The 19,637-nt window shown below is 41.0% G+C and overlaps 2 protein-coding genes across 8 annotated transcripts in view; one reads left to right on the top strand and one right to left on the bottom strand.

Moving 5' to 3' along the window:
- The window catches only part of dock7 (dedicator of cytokinesis 7), a 45,423-nt gene extending 36,318 nt beyond the window's left edge, over positions 1 to 9,105 (top strand). For 3 of the 7 annotated variants that reach the window (XM_070909286.1, XM_070909282.1, XM_070909285.1), the window contains 14 exons: positions 71 to 223; positions 675 to 833; positions 1,023 to 1,123; positions 1,283 to 1,475; positions 1,567 to 1,710; positions 2,045 to 2,176; positions 3,129 to 3,143; positions 5,654 to 5,779; positions 5,900 to 5,989; positions 6,162 to 6,398; positions 6,704 to 6,847; positions 6,957 to 7,063; positions 7,427 to 7,594; positions 8,278 to 9,105. In XM_070909286.1, coding sequence (XP_070765387.1) covers positions 71 to 223; positions 675 to 833; positions 1,023 to 1,123; positions 1,283 to 1,475; positions 1,567 to 1,710; positions 2,045 to 2,176; positions 3,129 to 3,143; positions 5,654 to 5,779; positions 5,900 to 5,989; positions 6,162 to 6,398; positions 6,704 to 6,847; positions 6,957 to 7,063; positions 7,427 to 7,594; positions 8,278 to 8,320 — 1,812 coding nt within the window. In that variant the 3' untranslated portion in view covers positions 8,321 to 9,105. Of the gene's footprint in view, positions 1 to 70; positions 224 to 674; positions 834 to 1,022; positions 1,124 to 1,282; positions 1,476 to 1,566; positions 1,711 to 2,044; positions 2,177 to 3,128; positions 3,144 to 5,644; positions 5,780 to 5,899; positions 5,990 to 6,161; positions 6,399 to 6,703; positions 6,848 to 6,956; positions 7,064 to 7,426; positions 7,595 to 8,277 lie in introns of all 7 variants that reach the window. The other 4 variants (XM_070909283.1, XM_070909288.1, XM_070909287.1 and 1 more) reach the window with 2 other exon arrangements.
- A 161-nt stretch (positions 9,106 to 9,266) lies between these two features.
- Positions 9,267 to 18,735, bottom strand: usp1 (ubiquitin specific peptidase 1). Its single transcript, XM_070909289.1, has 9 exons — positions 18,627 to 18,735; positions 17,863 to 18,098; positions 16,855 to 16,999; positions 15,287 to 15,388; positions 14,871 to 15,031; positions 13,613 to 14,325; positions 12,965 to 13,123; positions 12,532 to 12,733; positions 9,267 to 11,924 (listed from the first exon to the last, which is right to left on the bottom strand). Exons 2-9 carry the CDS (start codon positions 18,027 to 18,029, stop codon positions 11,147 to 11,149), a joined length of 2,427 nt encoding a protein of 808 aa, XP_070765390.1. The 5' UTR covers positions 18,030 to 18,098; positions 18,627 to 18,735; the 3' UTR covers positions 9,267 to 11,146.
- Positions 18,736 to 19,637: the final 902 nt, after the last annotated feature.

Raw genomic sequence — 19,637 nt, forward strand, 5'->3', positions numbered from 1 at the left:
TTGCAATTTCTTCCAGGACTTCGTACTTTGTATTATGTCAGTGTGGGTTTATTTCTCTCTGTCTGTGTAGTTTCCTGAACTGCTGTTCGAGGAGGAAACGGAGCAGTGTGCTGACCTGTGTTTGCGATTGTTGAGGAGCTGCAGCAGCAGCATAAGTACCATCAGGGCCCACGCCAGCGCCTCCCTCTACCTCCTCATGAGGCAAAACTTTGAGATCGGCAACGTGAGTACGACTGAAAAACTCAAGGTTTACAACCCAAAATGTCATGTTATTAGTTTGAAACCGATTTGTTCATAAACTTGGGATGATGGGTTGTAAATGTTAAAGAACCCCTGGAGTGTAGCTTTCATAGAGCTTCTACGATGTATCAGTGGTGAAGATTGAAAGTACCGCTTCCAGGAATGACCTCACACGTTAAGAAGCCTTGTGAAGCCATGTGCATTGTTCAAAATGATCTGATTACTTAAAAAAGCACTGTTAGCACTGATATTCTAATCACAATTAAATCAGTAATCGTAAGCTGAATAATTGCTGGTTCTTGCTATAACTTGTCTTGGTTTATTCCTGTTTTTCTTCGACTTTAAAATCACCCAATTTAGTACAAAACCAAACACTGCAATCAGCCATCCAATTACTGGTTCTAACCTTTCCGCTATTGTGGTGGCATTTTCAGAACTTTGCAAGAGTGAAGATGCAAGTGACCATGTCTCTGTCTTCGCTGGTGGGAACATCTCAGAATTTTAACGAGGAGTTTCTGCGCCGCTCTCTAAAGACCATCCTCACCTATGCAGAGGAGGACCTGGAGCTGAGGGAGACCACATTCCCAGACCAGGTACTGATTTAGCCATCAAAATGTTTAGATGTTGTCCATCACAGTGTGAGAAGACTGTTGACTGACTGGCAATTTATTATTGATTGATTATTGATTTTTACTGATTTGTACTCCACTACACCTGGATTTCTATAAGATAAAATATTGGGGAAGAAGTAACTCAAAGTCTCCATTCTTTTTATTTTCCAGGTCCAGGACCTTGTGTTTAACCTGCACATGATCCTGTCTGACACAGTCAAGATGAAGGAGCACCAGGAAGACCCTGAGATGCTGATAGATCTCATGTACAGGTACAGAATACATGCACACTCAAGCAAACACCTTTTGATTGCTCATAAATGCATTTCTGCACTGTGATCTTCAGTGTCTTGTTGCTTGTGTGCTTTCATGTGTGTGTGTGTGTGTGTGTGTGATTTGTCTTGTGTCCCTACCTCCGTGTCCATCTCCAGGATTGCAAAGGGTTACCAGACGTCTCCAGACCTGCGGCTGACGTGGCTTCAGAACATGGCTGGAAAACACTCGGAGAGGAACAACCACGCTGAGGCTGCTCAGTGTCTGGTGCACAGCGCGGCTCTGGTCGCAGAATACCTGAGCATGCTGGAGGACCGCAAGTACCTGCCTGTAGGCTGCGTCACCTTCCAGGTAAGGAGAGCACTGGATACATGCAGTGTTTGTCTTCTTGGCAATAGAAATGTCTGCTGATATGTGTGTGCTTGTGTTGTTTTTGCTCCAGAATATTTCCTCCAACGTGCTGGAGGAATCTGCAGTCTCCGATGACGTGGTGTCACCAGATGAGGAGGGCATTTGCTCAGGGAAATACTTCACTGAGATCGGCCTCGTGGGACTCCTGGAGCAGGCTGCTGCCTCTTTCTCCATGGTGAGATATGGAGAAGGATGGATGGGTGAATAGATGAATGGATGTTGACAAGCATGCCAAGGATGTAGTCAGGGATTTTGGAGCTTCCTCATTGTTTCATCAAACAAATTATTACGTTTTACTCTCATACACGTGCCATTGTATTCAGGAGTGTATTCATCCCAAATCTTCCTATCAGAAGGTCTGTAAACAAAGGGTAATGTACAATGTCCACTCTCCAGTGATCCTAATTCAGGCTGTTAAGTCTATGAAAATCTATAAATGTAGGCTGAAGTGTTGGTATTTTGGATGACTGCTTGTACCATACTAACATTTGCCTCGATCTCCCTTCCAGGCGGGCATGTATGAGGCGGTAAACGAAGTGTACAAGGTACTGATCCCAATCCACGAGGCCAACAGGGATGCAAAGAAGCTCGCCACCATTCATGGTAAACTACAGGAAGCCTTTGGCAAAATTGTGCATCAGGTAAGCACACATACACACATGGTGTAGATCTCATCTTCCACACTGAAAGTGAAGCTGAAACTGGATTTATGCAAGAAGAACCAAAAGTGAAAAGTTTTTTTAAATTTTTTTAAAATCTCAATGTGACCCAGATTAGATTTTTTTTCCTCTAATTTCCATTGCCATCTCTTGCTATGAAAAGATCACGTCTGGGTTACATAAGGTTATAGATGATTTATTCCTTTGTTCCTGTGTAAATTCAGTAATGTGGATGAAGAATAGCGCGTTCCAATGTCATGACTCAATATGAGCACCCCAAAACCTCACTGACAGTCACACATGTTACATCTGTCACATTTACTGGGCAGAGTAGAGGGGTTAAGTTTCTTCCAGCAGGATTTTATGATAGAAAAATGGGACAAAACCCAGGTCAGGCTGCAAGGAGTGAGCGTTTTCATCTACGATGCCTCAGAATAAGAAAACACAGTAACAACAAATGTAGTCACGATGCCTAGCCTTCACACAGATACAGCTTTGCATGGTGTTATTATTTGGCATTTTAATTCCAGTGTATTTGTTTATTTATACCTTGCATGCTTTATTATATTTGTGAAGTATGAAACGGAGGATGCATGAGGCGTGGGAAGAGACTCCCGTTGTGGTGACTCATGATGTCAAGTTACAGTGCTGGCAAGGTTACAGTCGTCTGGTGTGCAGAGCAACTGCCCTCAAAAAGCCAACACTTCTTTGGTGACAAAGAATTATCCTCGATTCATTCACAGAAAGTTATTTTTTTTTTTGTGTTTTTGTCAGAGATCAGTTGCTCCGTTCTCCAGCTCGACAGCTAGTAACCTGGATTAGTTTCAAACATTCTCCTTGCTGTAACATCACTGTGTGTGCGAATGCCACACTGTGTGTGGGTGTGTGTATGTGTGTTGTCGTTCACTTGTCCTGTATTCTCTTTGTCACACAGAGTACTGGCTGGGAGGTAGGTGGCTAAACGGTTCCTGCTTGGCCCTGCTCATGTCGTTTATCTTTTTGTATTGTTATTTTTATTTACTCTCATCCTTTTATTTGCTAGCCGTGGGCATTCAGTTGCTCTCTTTGCTTTGTCACATACATTCAATCCATTAACATCTGCAGACAATGTCAACTGTCTGCCCCCGCCGGGGACACCTGCTGTATGAGCAGCAACACCCTCACTGTTTTCCTCTCTCCTCCCTCCTCTTAATGTGCAAGAGGAGCTTGTTTTTATAACGTGACAGTGTTGGCAAGCTGTGCATGGGAGCCACAGTGTGTGACACTAATGACAAAAGTCTCAGTGAATGCATCACCTGCACAATCCGCACTCTCCCTGTCCTCATCTTCTGTCTGTCTGCTGCTGTGTCAGTCAGAACAGACTCATTGACTGGCGCTGTCTGCTGTCACACTTCATCTCATCTCATCTCCAACCACAGGGCTCGATTTCAGTGCACTGTTTTTACTCGAAGGGTATCTGTTAGCCTCCCTGCTCTAGCCATTGGTCATTCTTTTGACACCATTAAATGAGCCTTTTAAAACACAAAGTGTTGCAGACTTGCATTGGGTCGAAGCTGGAACCAAATTCCATAGGCGGTCAGGTTTTTTTCCAAGAGGGTTCAACTCACAGTAATCTCAGGATTACTTGATTTATCCCTTTTGATTTTGATTAGTTCTTATTCTTGCCCTTTCTTTTAATAGTTCAAACTAAATCGACCCCTGATTATTATTATTTATTTTTTTTCATCCATTCTGTTCTTTTGTTAACAATATTAACCTCTGAGTTCTCATGGTTTGTTGCATGAAATGGACAGAGCACTCTGTGTTCCTTTTTGGAAATGCACTGAGTGCATGTGGTGCTTCTGAGGGTGGTGGATCTCTATTTTCTCACTTTGTCTTTCTTTTATTTCTTCGTAACTGTCTGCCTCTGCATGGTCTGGATCCTCCACGATGACTTTATGTTCTTTCTCAAAATCAATGGAGATATTTTTGCTGTTGTCTGTTAGTTTGTGTTGTTTTTGAAATTCTCTGGAGGAACCCAATCCTCATTAAAATTTGTTCTGTTTTCTCCTTTTTGATTTCCCTGGTTGCCGACCCTTCCTTCCCACTTTACTTAATTGTGTCTTGTGGTAAGTTCCTTAGTTTTCAGGGCCTCTTAAATTTCTGCTCAAGTTTCTTCTTGTATCAGCAGTTGCAGTAGGAATACAAGGTGGATTTTTAAGATTTGACTCCATTGCCAAGAGGGTTAATTTAATTATCTTTTATTAGAGGTCAGATGCCAACCTCTGCAACGTATCCATAGCTTCTCCCTCTCTCTTGTTCTACACACACATACACACCTGTATCAGTGCTTTCTGACTTTAAGCATGTACTTTTAATTGATGGCCATTTTCCCGTCACTGAACGTTAATACTTCCTAAGGTATCACGGGGTGGTTTGATTCAAGGCATCAGTTTGAAGTAGTTTTCTTTTTTGTTCTGCAGAGACTCTTTTCTCAGGGTTTCTTTTGTTCTCTTTCTCTGCTCATTACTCTAATGGCCGATTTAGGCCATCTAAGGCTGCTTTTTAGCAACCTTCTTTTGATGCTTTGATCTTTGAGCTCGGCCTATTTTTCAGAGAATATGTGCACACAGGCTCGGCAAAAAGAAGGAGTCAGAGTTAAAGTTGATGTCAGTTTATTGACTAATTGCCTCATTTAGTAGTATCTATTCTACTTGTTAATGACGTGAATACTCCAAACTAAAGAGGTTGTTGTTTCTTGTTGATCCTTTGTCCTCTGCCTGTTACCCTGAGGTGAAACGCTACACCTGCTTGTCCTCTGTGCACTTAACAATTGCAGAGGTGGAAAAGCTGTAGAGGAAGCTCATAAAAACTGGATGCTACAATGTATGCAAATATGTGGGACTGTGGTTACCATTGACTACATGTGTGGATGATAATCTGGAGGTTGCTGACCTCTTGGCTGCTTTCTATCAGACACCGGCTTCCATAGACATTTTTCAAACCAATTACATACACTTGTACAGACTGCGTCACAGCGGACAGAATAAGCAAACAATCCACTTAATGTATGAAAACGCTGTTACTTAAAGTCTTATCCATGTTAGCCATATGTTTGCGGATTGTCGTGCAGATGGTCAAACTCGACTCTTGCTGAATGAACTACAACCTTTTTGCCTGTGAACTACACAGTCACAACTGGAAGTCTGCCGTTGTTGGGAATATAGAATATAAAGCAAAAAGAGCCATCATTTGGTTGCAAATGCTTACTGGTCCACAGTAAATTAGAATATGTAACAGTGATCAGCAAATTGTGAGAGTTTGTCTCTGTCTGGTTGTCTGATTTACACGATGGCTCGTTCTATATTAAAGTTATTTCTTTTGACAGTCTGGATCAAAAGAAACACCTTCTTATATGGATTTAATTCCTATTCTTGCTCCGCACTAACATTTATCTTCCTCTGCTCGCAGGATGGAAAGAGGATGTTTGGTACGTACTTCAGAGTCGGATTTTACGGTTCAAAATTTGGCGACTTAGACGAGCAGGAGTTTGTGTACAAAGAGCCTGCCATCACCAAGCTAGCGGAAATCTCTCACAGGCTCGAGGTAAATGCCACCATGTATAGGCTTTAGATCTTCCTGTAATACCACGATTCTTAAAATCCTTATCTCTTTGCTCTGTGTGCCGTTAGTAGTCTTGAGGCTCTGTGCTGCGTTTCTTCTCAGGGTTTCTATGGGGAGCGATTTGGAGAGGACCAAGTAGAAGTCATCAAGGACTCCAACCCAGTGGACAAGTGCAAGTTGGACCCGAATAAGGTTGAGTGCACATTCCCACATCGTTGGATGCGTCAATGGAAATGGATCAGTTTGTGAATGCAATTTAGAGTGATTCTGTTCAAGCTTTTGATCCGAGCATCCATCTTTAACCGGAGGAGCACAAATCTAAAAACTTCGCCAATCAAAAATGTGATTCCGTTCATTTCTGCAGGCCTTCATCCAGATCACATATGTGGAGCCGTACTTCGACACGTACGAGATGAAGGATCGCATCACTTACTTTGACAAGAACTACAACCTGCGCCGCTTCGTCTACTGCACCCCCTTCACTCTGGATGGGCGGGCCCACGGCGACCTGCACGAACAGTTCAAGCGCAAGACCATCCTCACCACCTCCCACGCTTTCCCTTACATCAAGACACGCATCAACATCATCCACAAAGAGGAGGTGGGTGAGCGGTTTACAACCAGTTCATCGAAAACAGAGAGCCTTTTATTTTCAGTTCAGCCTTTTTTTTATTTTTTATGTAACTGGTCTAGTTTCTCTTGATTTCTTCTCACACAGACAACCAAACCATTAATACATATTTACACTTTTTCTTGTCAGTGCAAAATAACACACAGTATCTTATCTCCACCTGTGGAAGGATGATATTCTGGACTATAGGTGGTAATAAAAGGGAGCAGTTCGGTCCAACTCTTGCTGTGCACCCCGATCACTAAAAAAACACTTGTCTCTTCTTCACTTTCCAGATTATATCCACGCCCATCGAGGTGGCAATAGAGGACATGCAGAAGAAGACTCAGGAGCTGGCCTTCGCCACCCACCAGGACCCTGCTGATGCAAAGATGCTGCAGATGGTCCTACAGGGATCGGTGGGCACAACTGTCAACCAGGTAAGTTGTTGTAAAATGTCAGGTGCATTTGATAAGAATGACTCTTGCATTTGCAACATTGGGATGCGTAAAGTTGTAGATGCATTATCATATTATCCGTTTCCCTCAGGGTCCTTTGGAGGTGGCTCAGGTGTTCCTGTCAGAGATTCCCAGTGACCCAAAGCTGTACAGACACCACAATAAGCTACGGCTCTGCTTCAAAGACTTCACAAAGAGGTACGGACTGTGGATGATGAATCACATGCCTGTGAGCGGGTGCAACATGTTGGACAGTTGACTGACACAAGATTTACGCACATAATCATGAGAAAGAATATTTTATAATTTATTGATTATCAAAGTTATGTGACCAGTCAAAAAGCTGCTGTTGATATTAGAAGGTTTTTATGGGTTTATGATGATTTCTGTGCAAAACTGTACTTTCCTATTGTCACGGTTGCCGTTTCACCCGTTAGCTGAAAGTCAACGTTGCGCTATAGATGACGACCTTAACAAAGATTCTACAGTAGCAAGCGTTTGTGGCATCTAAGTGTTGTACAGAATCCACCTGCCGCTGTTTTATGGACCTCTCTGCCAAAGGTGTGAAGATGCCCTGCGTAAGAATAAGAGCCTGATTGGTCCAGACCAGAAGGAGTACCAGAGGGAGCTGGAGAGGAATTACCACCGGCTGAAGGAGGCGCTGCAGCCCCTCATCAACAGAAAGATCCCTCAGCTTTATAAACCTGTCCTGCAGGTCAACTCACACAGGTAGGACTCAACTGCATGTGCGAGTGAGCAAGTGTGGATAAGATGGATTGAATGTCACATTAAATTTTTGTTTTTTTTCTTCTGTAAAAATCATGCAGCAAACGGACAGCTTGACAAGGTAGTTTGGGACTTTCAGACTAAACTTTGTGATGTATTATGTATTATATTATGTTCCCATTGGTCACTGCAGCAGTTTTTAGAGCTGTTTTCCAGAAAAGAAAAATTATTTACGGATTACAGAATTGTACTTTTTACAGCAATACATACATACATACATACATAGCAGGTCAAAGAGTGGAGACCATAAACTTCCCAAATGAATAACATTCTTTACTCATGTGTCTACAACTCAACATGGCATATCATGTAAATAATGATCACAATGCGAACCGTCATCTACACTGTGTTGATTTTAAACTTTGGTTTCACAGATCTGGATGAAAATAGTACTTGGCTGCTCGGGCATTTTGGTCCTCCCAGCCTCACTATTGTCAAGCCAGATTCCTCCTTATTGTTTTGTTTTTATGGATATGGAAATGGCAGATAAGCCAACCTACTGAAAGCCAAAGTAATTGGGCTTGAAGTCCAGTTAATCCCCCAAATCGCTGTCTTGTTCAATGAAAATATCAGATCTTTCTGTCTGTAAATCAAAACATGTTTTTGTTTGTCTTTCTGATTTCCAGAGATTCCTTCAGCAGAATGAGTCTGCGCAAGCTTGACATTTGAAGATGAAGAGGATACAGGCACACACACACACACACACAACAGAAATTGCAATATTAATTTATTCTCGAGTGTAAATAGGAGTGTCTTCAAAGTTGGTCAGTGTTTCAGAGAGTGCGCTAAGAGAAAGGCTGAAGTGTTGCAGCTTGGTACGTCATTCCAGTGTCTTAATTCGTTTACAGACAAACTGTTACACAATCAGAGGGACGAACAAGTGGATCTTAAAGATTGAAGAGACACCTTGGCATTTAGAATTTTTCTTTGCTGGCCACTTGTTACTCGAGGGAACACGTCTTTATATTTGTCCCTATGCTACCATTTAAAAAAAAAAAAAAAAAAAAAGGAATGTTAACCTTCACTTTTGAAACCAACAGTATCTGCTGGATGTAAACAAGCCTCTGAATACGAAGAATGCTCCGAGATCCCTTTATTGGTTCATTAAAGTGCCATAAAAACAGTTTCTTTCCGCCAAATTTCGACAAGTGTCTGCAGGAAAGGTACGATTTTAAAAGTCAAGGTGTCTATTTAACTACGTACTGTGTCAAAAATCTGTATTCAATTTCATGTGTGCACTTTTTTTATTACGGTGTAGCAATGCATTTTACAACTTGAAAGTTTATGTAATTCAAAAAAATGAGAACATGCAAAAAAAAAAATGGTACCATTATTTATCATGACGCTTTATTATCATTTTTAGTTGAAAGAATGTTTTAAGGTTAGGTACTTTAAACATCCTTGTATAATTTTATGTAGTTTTGTTTTGTTTATTTTAAATATTTTACTAAATAAATATTTTAATGTTGAGCGGGTGTATGCTGGTGATCTTCTTGCTTCCTAATGTGTTGCTTTTGTGTTCATGTAGGCTTAATATTATGTTGGAGGCAACAGATCACTAGGATGTGTGTCGCCGTGTTTGGCAACTATGTCAAGGCTCGGCAGAGAGGACATGTGAAGGTAAAAACTTTATTGCTTTATAGTATGAACCTGCCAACATTAATATTATCACATCTGGAGTGAGGTACAGTTTAAAGGAGACTGATAGTGAAATGACTGCGTATGGCCCATTAATGAGTGTTACTCACAAAGCACAGCTAAATAATAACCGATGTAATCCCTGAAACCATGATTGGACTAAACACTCTGCTGTAGAACCTGAGATGAACAATGTCACCTTTTACTGAATATTTTTAAACAGACGTAATACCATGAGACCATATTCTTCACACGCAAAGCTATGCAATATTATTGGTTACAAAAAAAACACTGAACAAGCACAAAACAACTGCAGCCCTTGATCAATAGGACAGTTCTGAGAAGCACAATCCTCACTTTATTTTCCAAATATTTCACAATTTTCTCCAGCTTGTTTTGGCTGAGCGTGCCGATCTTGCCGGCTTATGTGTCTTAGGGAGATCGATTCCGGCCATGCTTATTTTCAGACTTGTCTCATAAATCTGTCCCTGTGCACTGAATTCTTGTCCGATTACTGCTCAGATGTTTTGTGCTTATTTAATTGTTTTGGCTTAAATGAACTTTAACATCCTTTTCCGCTAAAGAACAAGTAGAAAAAGAGAACTGGAGGTAGGGTCGTATGCTGTAGGAGTCTCACCGAGCAGAGGTTTTAGACCCTTCCCTCTCTGAAACTATACAAATTGGTAGTTCCACACTAAATTAGATATGAAAGACAAGCGAGGCAGAAAAACCTGATGCCTTACTGAAAACATAAATGAGTTTCAGTTTCACGGATCTTCACTCTAAATTGGCACCTTGAAAAGGCGTCCGATGTCTGGGCTGAGCAAGAAACTGCAGAAACTATCCGAGAACCAACAAAATATGTATAAGCTTGGTATATATTAGATACTTAACATTTTAGTGTGCGTTATGTAAAAATATGTCCCAATACTGGTTTTTCCAGCCTAGATTACATCAATTTCAGGCTTCAGATGTATAAAAACTTAAACATGGAATCAGTGCCCAACCTCCCGTAACAAACTGTCAAAGTTTTTGCAAAGGCTTATCTTAAAACCTGCAAATGTTGCAGGGAAAAAGAAATCTGCAGCATATTGTTCTCTCTAACCTCATGAGGCATATTCTGCACTGCTTTACAAGTGGAAAGGATTTTTGTCTTATATTGGCTTTTAGTTGAGTAATCTATTCCAAAGATACATAGCACTGACAGTCTCCTGTAAATGCTGATTAATGGATTGTAGAAAAGTATTCAGCTAGAAAGCAAAAACACATCTTGCATTTTTCCCCTCAATTAAATTTTAGTTCAAAAGTGCTTTTCCATTTTGTAAAAAAAAAACAAAAAAAAGGAACAATACAAACTAATTAACTGAAAAAACATCAAAACCAGGACATGTTATCGACAATGACAGAAAAAATATAAAAGCCAGTGTCCAAGAGATAATATTACAGACAGCAAAAAGACGGGCCACTGCACTCAGTTCACAGGGCGAGAGTCACATCCAAAAAGAAAGAAAAAAAAGTTTCAAAAAAGCTGAAGTCATCCCTGGCACCTAGACAATTAAATCCCCATTTGTCAGAGTATTTCTAAAATATGACTTTGAACCTAAATTGGCTCATAAACATGGAGGGGAGTCCAGGAGAAGGTCTGAACAGCCTCGGCCCCACAGTGAGACCAGAACGTTGCAGTGTGGGTTTCTGGGCTGAAAGGTATCTTCAGTTCAGGTGCTAACATGGCAGCCGCAGTTTTTTTGTTTTTGGCACCGTTTGAAGTATTGCAAAATACAACTGTCTGAGTGCTGAGCTGCCAAAAAGCCTGACTGGCAGACTGACCCCGAGTCAACGGCGGCCCTTGTGTTCGTGTTAGTGTCCCGGTTCGGGCATCCGTCTGTAGAACAGCAGGTAAGGTGTCGATGAGGAGCATGTCTCGGGAGAGCAAGCTCGCAGGAAATCCTCCTCCTCAAACAAACGCACCTCAGAGTCGTCAAACAGCAGCCATTTGCCCTCATATTCAAGGAGGTTGTTCAGAGCCTGCTGCTCTGTGGCCTCCACCCCGCCACAGGAAGTCACGGCGGCCTCAGGCTCCTTTTTGAGTCCTGCTTCAGTGTTTTGGCCCAGGCTGTTGATGGTTTTTCTCCGTTTGGATCCCTCTGTTGCTCCACTGCTGGCGGCTTTCTCCGGGTGTTTGCTGTTGCCGTTCCCAAGGTCATAACTAGACAAACTCCTCTGGCCCCCCAAGAGCCCAACCCCACCCTCTGACAGCTTCTTGCCTCCTGTTTTGCTGCTAGCCAAACTCGCACCTCTCTGTCCCCTTGCATTCAGGCTGAAAGACACCTCTCCATCATCGTAGTCCAGCACTTCGTCTTTCACACGGATTCCCTCTTTACTTTCCTTTGCCTCGTCCTCCTCAGTTTCTTTTCTGTCCCGCAGCCAGAGCTTCACGTCTTTCAGATCAGACATGCGGACGTAGGCGGTGTAGTGGCCGCTGCTGATGGTGACGCCGCTGTGCATGACCACCCCAAACAGCTGATAGCGTTGACCCTTCGTGGACGAGGGCCGTGTGCACCACTCCTCCAGAGACAAGGTCAGAGGGGTCTGCAGGGGAGTGTTCACTTTAGACAGACCTGCATACGGGTCCAAACTAGGAGGAACAGAGACCAGGAGATGAGTTAATATGTGTGACAGGGATTAATGCCACACACCATCATGGTTAATGTCACTGTTTTCAAGAGGACAATTCAGAAGTTAGGTGAGACTTTTCCAGAGTAACACCAGGCTTCATCAGGTTACAGTGTGAAAAAATTACAGTTAAATGCACTTGTATAAACAGTTTTGTTGATGTTTGATTAAAATTCTGTTGCTAATGTGAGCAAACAAACCAAGCAACCTGTGGTTACTACTGGATACGTAGGGAGGGCCAAGTCAGTTTCAATCAAATAAATTTGATGAGAATTGATGTTTCTATTTAGAATAAAAATCTAGTTATAAATTGGATTAAAAAAACAGCACAAATAGTTATTTAAAGTAGTCCGATAGCTTGTTGGCATTCTACCATTTCCTCTTCACTTTCTATCAGTGGAAGCATATTCTACATTGTTGTCAAAAAGGACCTTATTTTCCTCTTCATACAGTTCAACATAAGATACAACATACTTCTTACAGTTTTAGAAGAAAATACTGAAAGAAAGAAGACCGAAAACTGACTGAAATAACCGTAAGTTATACGTGTTGACAATTGATCAACTCACTCTAAACTGTTGGCAGAGAAGCGCTTCAGGTGGATGGTGATCACTTCAGGAGTTTTGTCAAACAGCAGACTTCTCTCAGCCTCTGTGTAATGATGACAGGTCTCACAGAAGTATTTGTCCTCCCCAACGATGCGCTCCACTGAGGCAAACTGGGCGATGGCCCATTTCAGAGTCTTCAGCTCTGGTTTAGGATCAGGAGAGACTGGGAAAGGAGAGGACATTGGTTATTGAATCGGTTATGTTGTTATTTTTCATCTGCGTTGTGGTGTGGAAGAGTGCACACATTCATGGAGTGATATCTTACTGTCATTTTAAACTCTGGATATCCAATATAATATGTATAATATAATTTAAAAACGTATTTATTGGGCAGCACATAGTTTGCCACAATGCATGCTTAGAGCTTTCAATTTATCACGGTACAGGGACTCACCCTTAGAGAGGTCATCCGGACTGCTGGGTTCGTCATCGAGCACAGGGACACTGATGTCCTGGAAGTCCTCTCTCCTCTCTGTGAAGCTCTCGCACTCAAGACAGCGAGTCCTCAGAACCAGTTGACCCTGGAACAAGCGCTCCATCAGGTCCAGACCCCCTGAGCATAACAGAAACAGAGAGACATGGCTGAGTGATCGGTCATATGTTATGTCTGAAAACATAAAATTGTCCCGGTTCAGAGGTTAAATTCAGTCACCAGGAATCTGCAATCTTTTGTATTTGCCCCTTCTTAGTCTTTTACTCTCTATTTCAATTGTTTGAAAGCTACTTTTAAAATAAAATAACCCATTAAGAGAGAAACACTAAAAACAGCATTTGAAAGCCTGTTTGAGGCCCAATAATATAATGACTTGACTTAATCTAAATTAAATAGGCAAATCTCTGAAATCTCTGGTAGTAGTATGACCTCTTAATTCTCAATTTTTCATCAGTTCCCAGTTTATTGATATTTACCAATTCTACTAAATTAATTCCTCATTTCCTGCACCTGGCAAAACAGATCACCCATATTAAAACAAAAATAAATGAGTTATCTATCTATAAGTACTGCCCATGTTCCATTCATCTTATAGTAATAATCGCACACCTTGATGTTTTGTTGCCTTCTCGTCTTCAGCCATGTTTTGTGGTGATCTCTTCTCGTTCCGAGTCTGGTCGTCAGTCAGCTCGTTCTCCTGCCCTACTTTGGTCTGGTTCTTCACAGTCATGGAGCTGATCTTCCCCACGCTGCGGAACTTGGAGAAAATACTCGGCTGTTTCCCAGAACGCCTCAGCCAGCTCAGCTTGGACTTCTTCTTTCTTTTCCCATCGGCCTCTTTAGATGCCTTTCCACCATTCCCTTCACAGTCACTCCCTCCTTCCTCCTCCCTGTTCAGCTTCTTAATCTCTTCATCCTCTTTATCTTTGTCTTGGGTGCTGTCTATCGTGATGTCACTGGAGGACCTCCTCTTGGAGCGAGTGAGGGGTTTATTTCTACTCATGGCGTCTTCCTCAGCATCACATGTTTTAGACTTGACAGATTTTGGCTTCTTTTTGGCATTTCCCACTTCAGTGTCACTCTTTCTCTTGCCGCTGACTTGGCCGTCCTCTTCTGTGGGAGTTTTGGTTTCTGCTACAGAGCCACTGGAAGCCAAATTGACACCGTTCTCAATTTTAACCTCCGTCACATTGTCACCCTCCCTCTCCAACTCCTGCTCCTTCCTGATGGTGTCACAAGCCTCTTGGATATATCCCAGGATGCACTGCAGCACCTCCTGGGCGTCATGCTGAAGATAGCCTTCGTACATGGGGTTCAGCTGCCTGCAAACACACAGAGTCACAATTAATTCACTGATGAAAAAATAATTGATCATGATTGATGATGTTTCAGCTTTAGTGTGAATATGTGATGTTAGTATTTGGGTTTTCTGACTGCTGCTCAAAGGAAATACGTCCTTTTAACACATCAGTTTGGGTTTGTCATCTTCGAATGGGCATTTGTAGTTAATTTTGACTTTTTATAGACTAGATCAATTAAATACAATAAAATTTTTTTTTTTTTTTTTTTAAAACATTCCATGCCTTTATCAAAACAATGTGTTCATATTCTTTCTATGGGTTTTGCTGCACGTCTTCATGCTCCATGACAAGCTGTTAGCTGGTAATTTACATTTTAAATACACACCCATACATGTAATGTGATAGTATTTGGGTGTTTCATTACAAAATTGTATTATGAATGTGGAAACAATGATGACGATATGGTGGTTTAAGTTCAGAATACTGCTCATATCTCGTACCTCATGCACAAACACAACTTGTTTAGGATTTTGTAGTTTTGTTCTGTGTTACTCATTAATCATTACCTGAGAGTGTGGAGTATTTTACGAGGCGGTGTGGAGAGTTCTCCTTCACTGAAGCTGTCGGGGTTTAGTAGGAAGCCGGACTGCAGCTGCTCCACTGATGTTATCAGACTGTTGAAGCTCCCAAGGAGCTCAAGTTGAGCTGGCTCGGCAACGTCTGACTGCTAAGAATATGGTAGAAGAAATAAAATATAAAAACAAATAAATAACAAAATAAAAAGGTCTTTGAATTGAACTTTAGCTTCATATCCATTACATCAAATGGATACAATGACGGGAACATGTATTTATATAACTAAATTTACATGTGCAAAGCTTACTTCTTAATTAATGGTGTTGATTAAATGTGTTAATTTCTGAAACCATTGTTTGCAAGTGTACATTTTGTAAAATAAAAACATAATTTGTGCTGCACCAACCTCTTCGCTTTTATCAGTTTCTTCCTTTGAATTGTCTTGTTTTTTAGACAGGTTGTACAGGCTCTTTATGCCTTCTCTGAGCCCTGGGCAGTAGTACAGCACCTGCAAGTCAATCAGACATCAACAAGATTAGTCATCATATTTCTACCTCGACTTCTTTACAAGGAATCCATCTGGCGCTGCTTGTGGTCTCATGGAAGACACAAACACATTTTGAATGTGTGCATGAACAAAATTGTTAACATTTTTTGCTTACAAAGACCAAAGCTGTGACTTTGTAATTTTCTTTTTTTTGTTGTCTGTGAGTGATAACAATGACAAGGTTTCTGCAATGTTCACCTCAAGACTTTTAAATACAACATAAATTGCAATTTAATACCTGTTTCACAGTCAGAGACAACGGTAAAGTATGAAAGATATCAATAAAATAAAAACTAGTAGGGGTGATAAGGCCTTGAATTATTTACCAAGTGCTTGAATATATTGACATTTATATCACATTTATAGTACTTCCCAGCAGTATATATCAATTAATTTCTAATATCATCATTCATCCATCAATATACAAGACCTCGGCCTGACTAAGCAGCAGAAAATGGATGGATGGATGAACCACTTAACTACCTAATTTACAACTACTCCACATATGAATTTAACATTACGTTGGTGGTCTGGAGTAGTAGTACTGGGGATTTTCCAGCCAATGTTTACTTAAATAACTAACATTACTGCCTATGGCAGACCTTTGCAAGTGAATTTCAAGACCTTTTAATACCTTCCAAGACTGCAGATACCCTGTACAATGTCAATGCAGTACACAGTAAAATATGTAGTGAAGTAATACGACACTGAAAAGTTTCCTGCTTGCATACTGCATAAGAGGTTGCTTTATTGTCTTACCAGTGGCCTAAAGGAAGAATTGCCCTAACACATACTGTATGTTCCTTCCTCTTCAAGGGAAAAGTATCTTTATTCCAAACAAGAGATGAAATATGACTCCATGGCTACGGAAACTCATGACAAGATCATACAAGTGCCTGAATGTGCTCGTCCGTCTGTTTATTTATATCCAAACACAGATACGCCACAGTGAGAGGATCTGATCTGAACACACAGTATGTCGCTGCCACTTATCTACAGGTTTTATCTGTTCTACGTCAGCCACAGACGACACTGTTCTCTCCACCGACAAACACTTCAGGGTTTCCGTCTGCAGTGTCAATGTTCAACAATAGACACATTTTGGGACCTACAGAAATTATTTCCTGTTGAACTGCTTTATAATTCTTTAAGCAAAAAAAGGCCTGTATCATGGCTTACATCTGCGATGAGGGTCAGTGATATATGTGGATAACAATATCTCTGTGTAATACATTACATTTGATATAGGAACTGCATTTCATGAGATGGACACAGACCTTTTATAGTTACACTTCCCTTGTGGAGCATAATCCTTCCTATACATGTTACATACATGAATGCAACTTGTAACATGCATCTATACACGTGTGTTGTAGCCAAACAGCTGCATTAAAAGATCTATTCTGCCTCTGCTGATGATGACCCACCTGTAAGACACTGTTCAAATAGCAGGTGTTGCCCAAGTTGTTGAGCCCCACAAACGGCACCAGGTTCTCCCTCTTCTCACATGGCAGGAGAAGGCCAGGTGAGGCTGGACATGGAGAAGGACCCGGGACCACCTGATCACAGCCGCTGAACAGCGGAGAAGAAAACAAATTTCAAATTAAAAAATTCAAATTGATTCCTACAGTTTCACTAGGGCTGGGCAATATGGTTACTGTTTTACATTCCATAAGACTCTTAATCTCGTGTATAAAACTGACGAACTGACTAGTTTTTATTTACAGTTTGCTCAAAATCATTAAATTTGACAGCTGAAATTTGTAAAACGATAACATGATATGATTATATCATCACAATACAATTAAACTAATAGCTGAGCAACTATAATACTTAAGTACCACCTGGAACCACTCCAGTGTGGAGCAGATTAAGTATCATCACTGTCCGGTTCCTGATCTTAAATATTCAGGGTCAATTCTCTCATGTTACAACTTTCCTCCACTTACCAAGAGTTTTTACCATCCTGGAATTATTAAGATATCAAGTTTAAGTAGGCTTAAATGGTCAAAAGCAGGGTTGCAGGACCTCCAGGGGTCTTAGTCTGGGTTTCTCAGCCCTGCTAGGCTTATGACCCCATTTTTAGTTTCCCCAGTAAATTGACAGTATCATAAATGAGAGGAACGTTCTGTTTTCAAGAGCATGGATACAACAATTTAAGGAAAGTAGGGATGCATTTCAAACCAAATATCAAAATGCAAGGTATCCCCTTTTACATATCCCTTACCATGCCCTCACAGGGGCTGTGAAGTTAGCACAACAATATGATTGAAAATGTGTATTATGTGTGGCAATTACTAGGCATTTGGTCAGTTACTCCTTTCCCCAAGACATGCCAGTCAGGCACACCATCCTTCAACAAGGCAGGGAAATAAAACCATGTTTTGAACTTTGCATGACCCCAAATAAATCACACATTGACAGCACACACCCACCTCGCCTCAGGCTCCACTGGTTCAGCCGTTTTGGGTTCATCTGCTTGGGGTTCAGAGAAATCCAGAGCCCGTTTGGTGTCTTTCTTCTGGAGGAACTTCAGAGACAGTTTACTCTTCTTGACGGGGCTCCCCAACGCCGACACATTTTCACCCTGCAGACCGGGCATCTTTTCTTTTATGGTAGCTTGAGGGTGATTCCCCCCTCCCTCTCTACTAAGATGCAACAGCGCACCTCACTGGCAAGAAAATGAAACAGAATTTAATTTCAGTAGGCGCCATCAGAGTTCAACGAGAACGAAAGTAACTACGCACTAAGTTAATACTGCGCAGTTATGTGGCTACACCCCAACTAGCTAGATTAAATGAATGCTGTCAGCTATGTGGTACTAAACCCAACCCAGTTACTGACTAGACAATAACGCATTATATAACGTTAATATATTAGCTGGCTAACGCTAACTTACTGGTTACTCTCTTGTTTCCAATGCCCCCCCCCCCCCCCTCAACTTGTAACATAGAATCGTTTAGAAGCCGTTAACTTTTTTTAGCGTTAGGAAGTAGCTACGACGTAACAAATAGCGCACATTAATCTGGGTTTGTTGAGCACTTTGCAGACAGCAGAGCGACAAAACTAGGTCAAAACGGTGCGGGTGCGGTGAAGAAGTGGGAGGAGAAAACAGGCAGCAAGCCGTTTCTAACAGTTCACTTATATGAAACGAACTCCAGAAATCCTTTCAGCGTCTAGAGGTTTTTTTTACTCTTACCCGAATGAGTCATTCCAGATTGAAGTTTAATATATTTCACGGAATATCCCGTTTTAGGTCCATTGACAGAGTACTAGACGATTCAGACGGTGCAGCAGAAGTTGGCGCTTTTTCCTGCTGAAGACCCACTGGCCGCTACACCGCCGGTGAAACACCGGTGCCACATCAAAACTTCCGGTTACAATGTCCGAATAACGATCACGCCTGATATTAAACGCATTTCAGACGGTTACGTAAAATGCGTACATTTGCGAAGACTTCTGTGAAAGTATACAGCCAGAAAGACTAACATCCCAGATTTCAGGCTTAGATCAAGTCACCTATTTAATTTAGGCCCATCTGGCCAGTTTCAGAAGCCATTTTTGTAGTTTTTTTTGTCAAGATAAGTCAAATCAGATTGAATAACACCGGCAGAGGCAGTGTAGAGTCTTCCTTCAAAGTATAAGTGAACATTTAGTTGGATTAAAGTGAATCCTACATATTATCTCTAATTAGGCTTAATGATGAGTCAAATTAAGCTACAACTAAAAAAGAATACCTCTGTACTGTTAGTTGTACTGTAGTTTTTTGAGGACTTGTAAAGCCTATTTTTGAATTGTTGTTTTGTTTCTGCACTGTAATACCACAGTTTAAAAATACATATTAAATATACATATAAACTGTTACAAGTAAAAGGTATGCATTCAAAATGTTATTTAAGTAAAAGTATAAAAATATTAGCATCAAAATATGCTTACCAAAGAGTACCAAAAGTAAAAGTACTCATTCTGCAGAATGGCCAATTTCAGAATAATGTTCATTATATTATTGGATTATAATTATCACTGCAGTAATGTGTACATCTCTTTAATGTTGCATCTGGAAAAGATGGAGCTAATTTGAACTACTTTATGTACTGCTGAGTAGCTTGTGTGTGGGATCCCCCTGGGATCAATAAAGTTTTATCTAAACGAATAATAATACATCATAATTTGCTTGTTGATTATCTGAATCTGGAAAGTAACTAAGTTA

Source organism: Enoplosus armatus, chromosome 7 (genome assembly GCF_043641665.1).
Source record: "Enoplosus armatus isolate fEnoArm2 chromosome 7, fEnoArm2.hap1, whole genome shotgun sequence".
Taxonomy (NCBI): Eukaryota; Metazoa; Chordata; class Actinopteri; order Centrarchiformes; family Enoplosidae; genus Enoplosus; species Enoplosus armatus.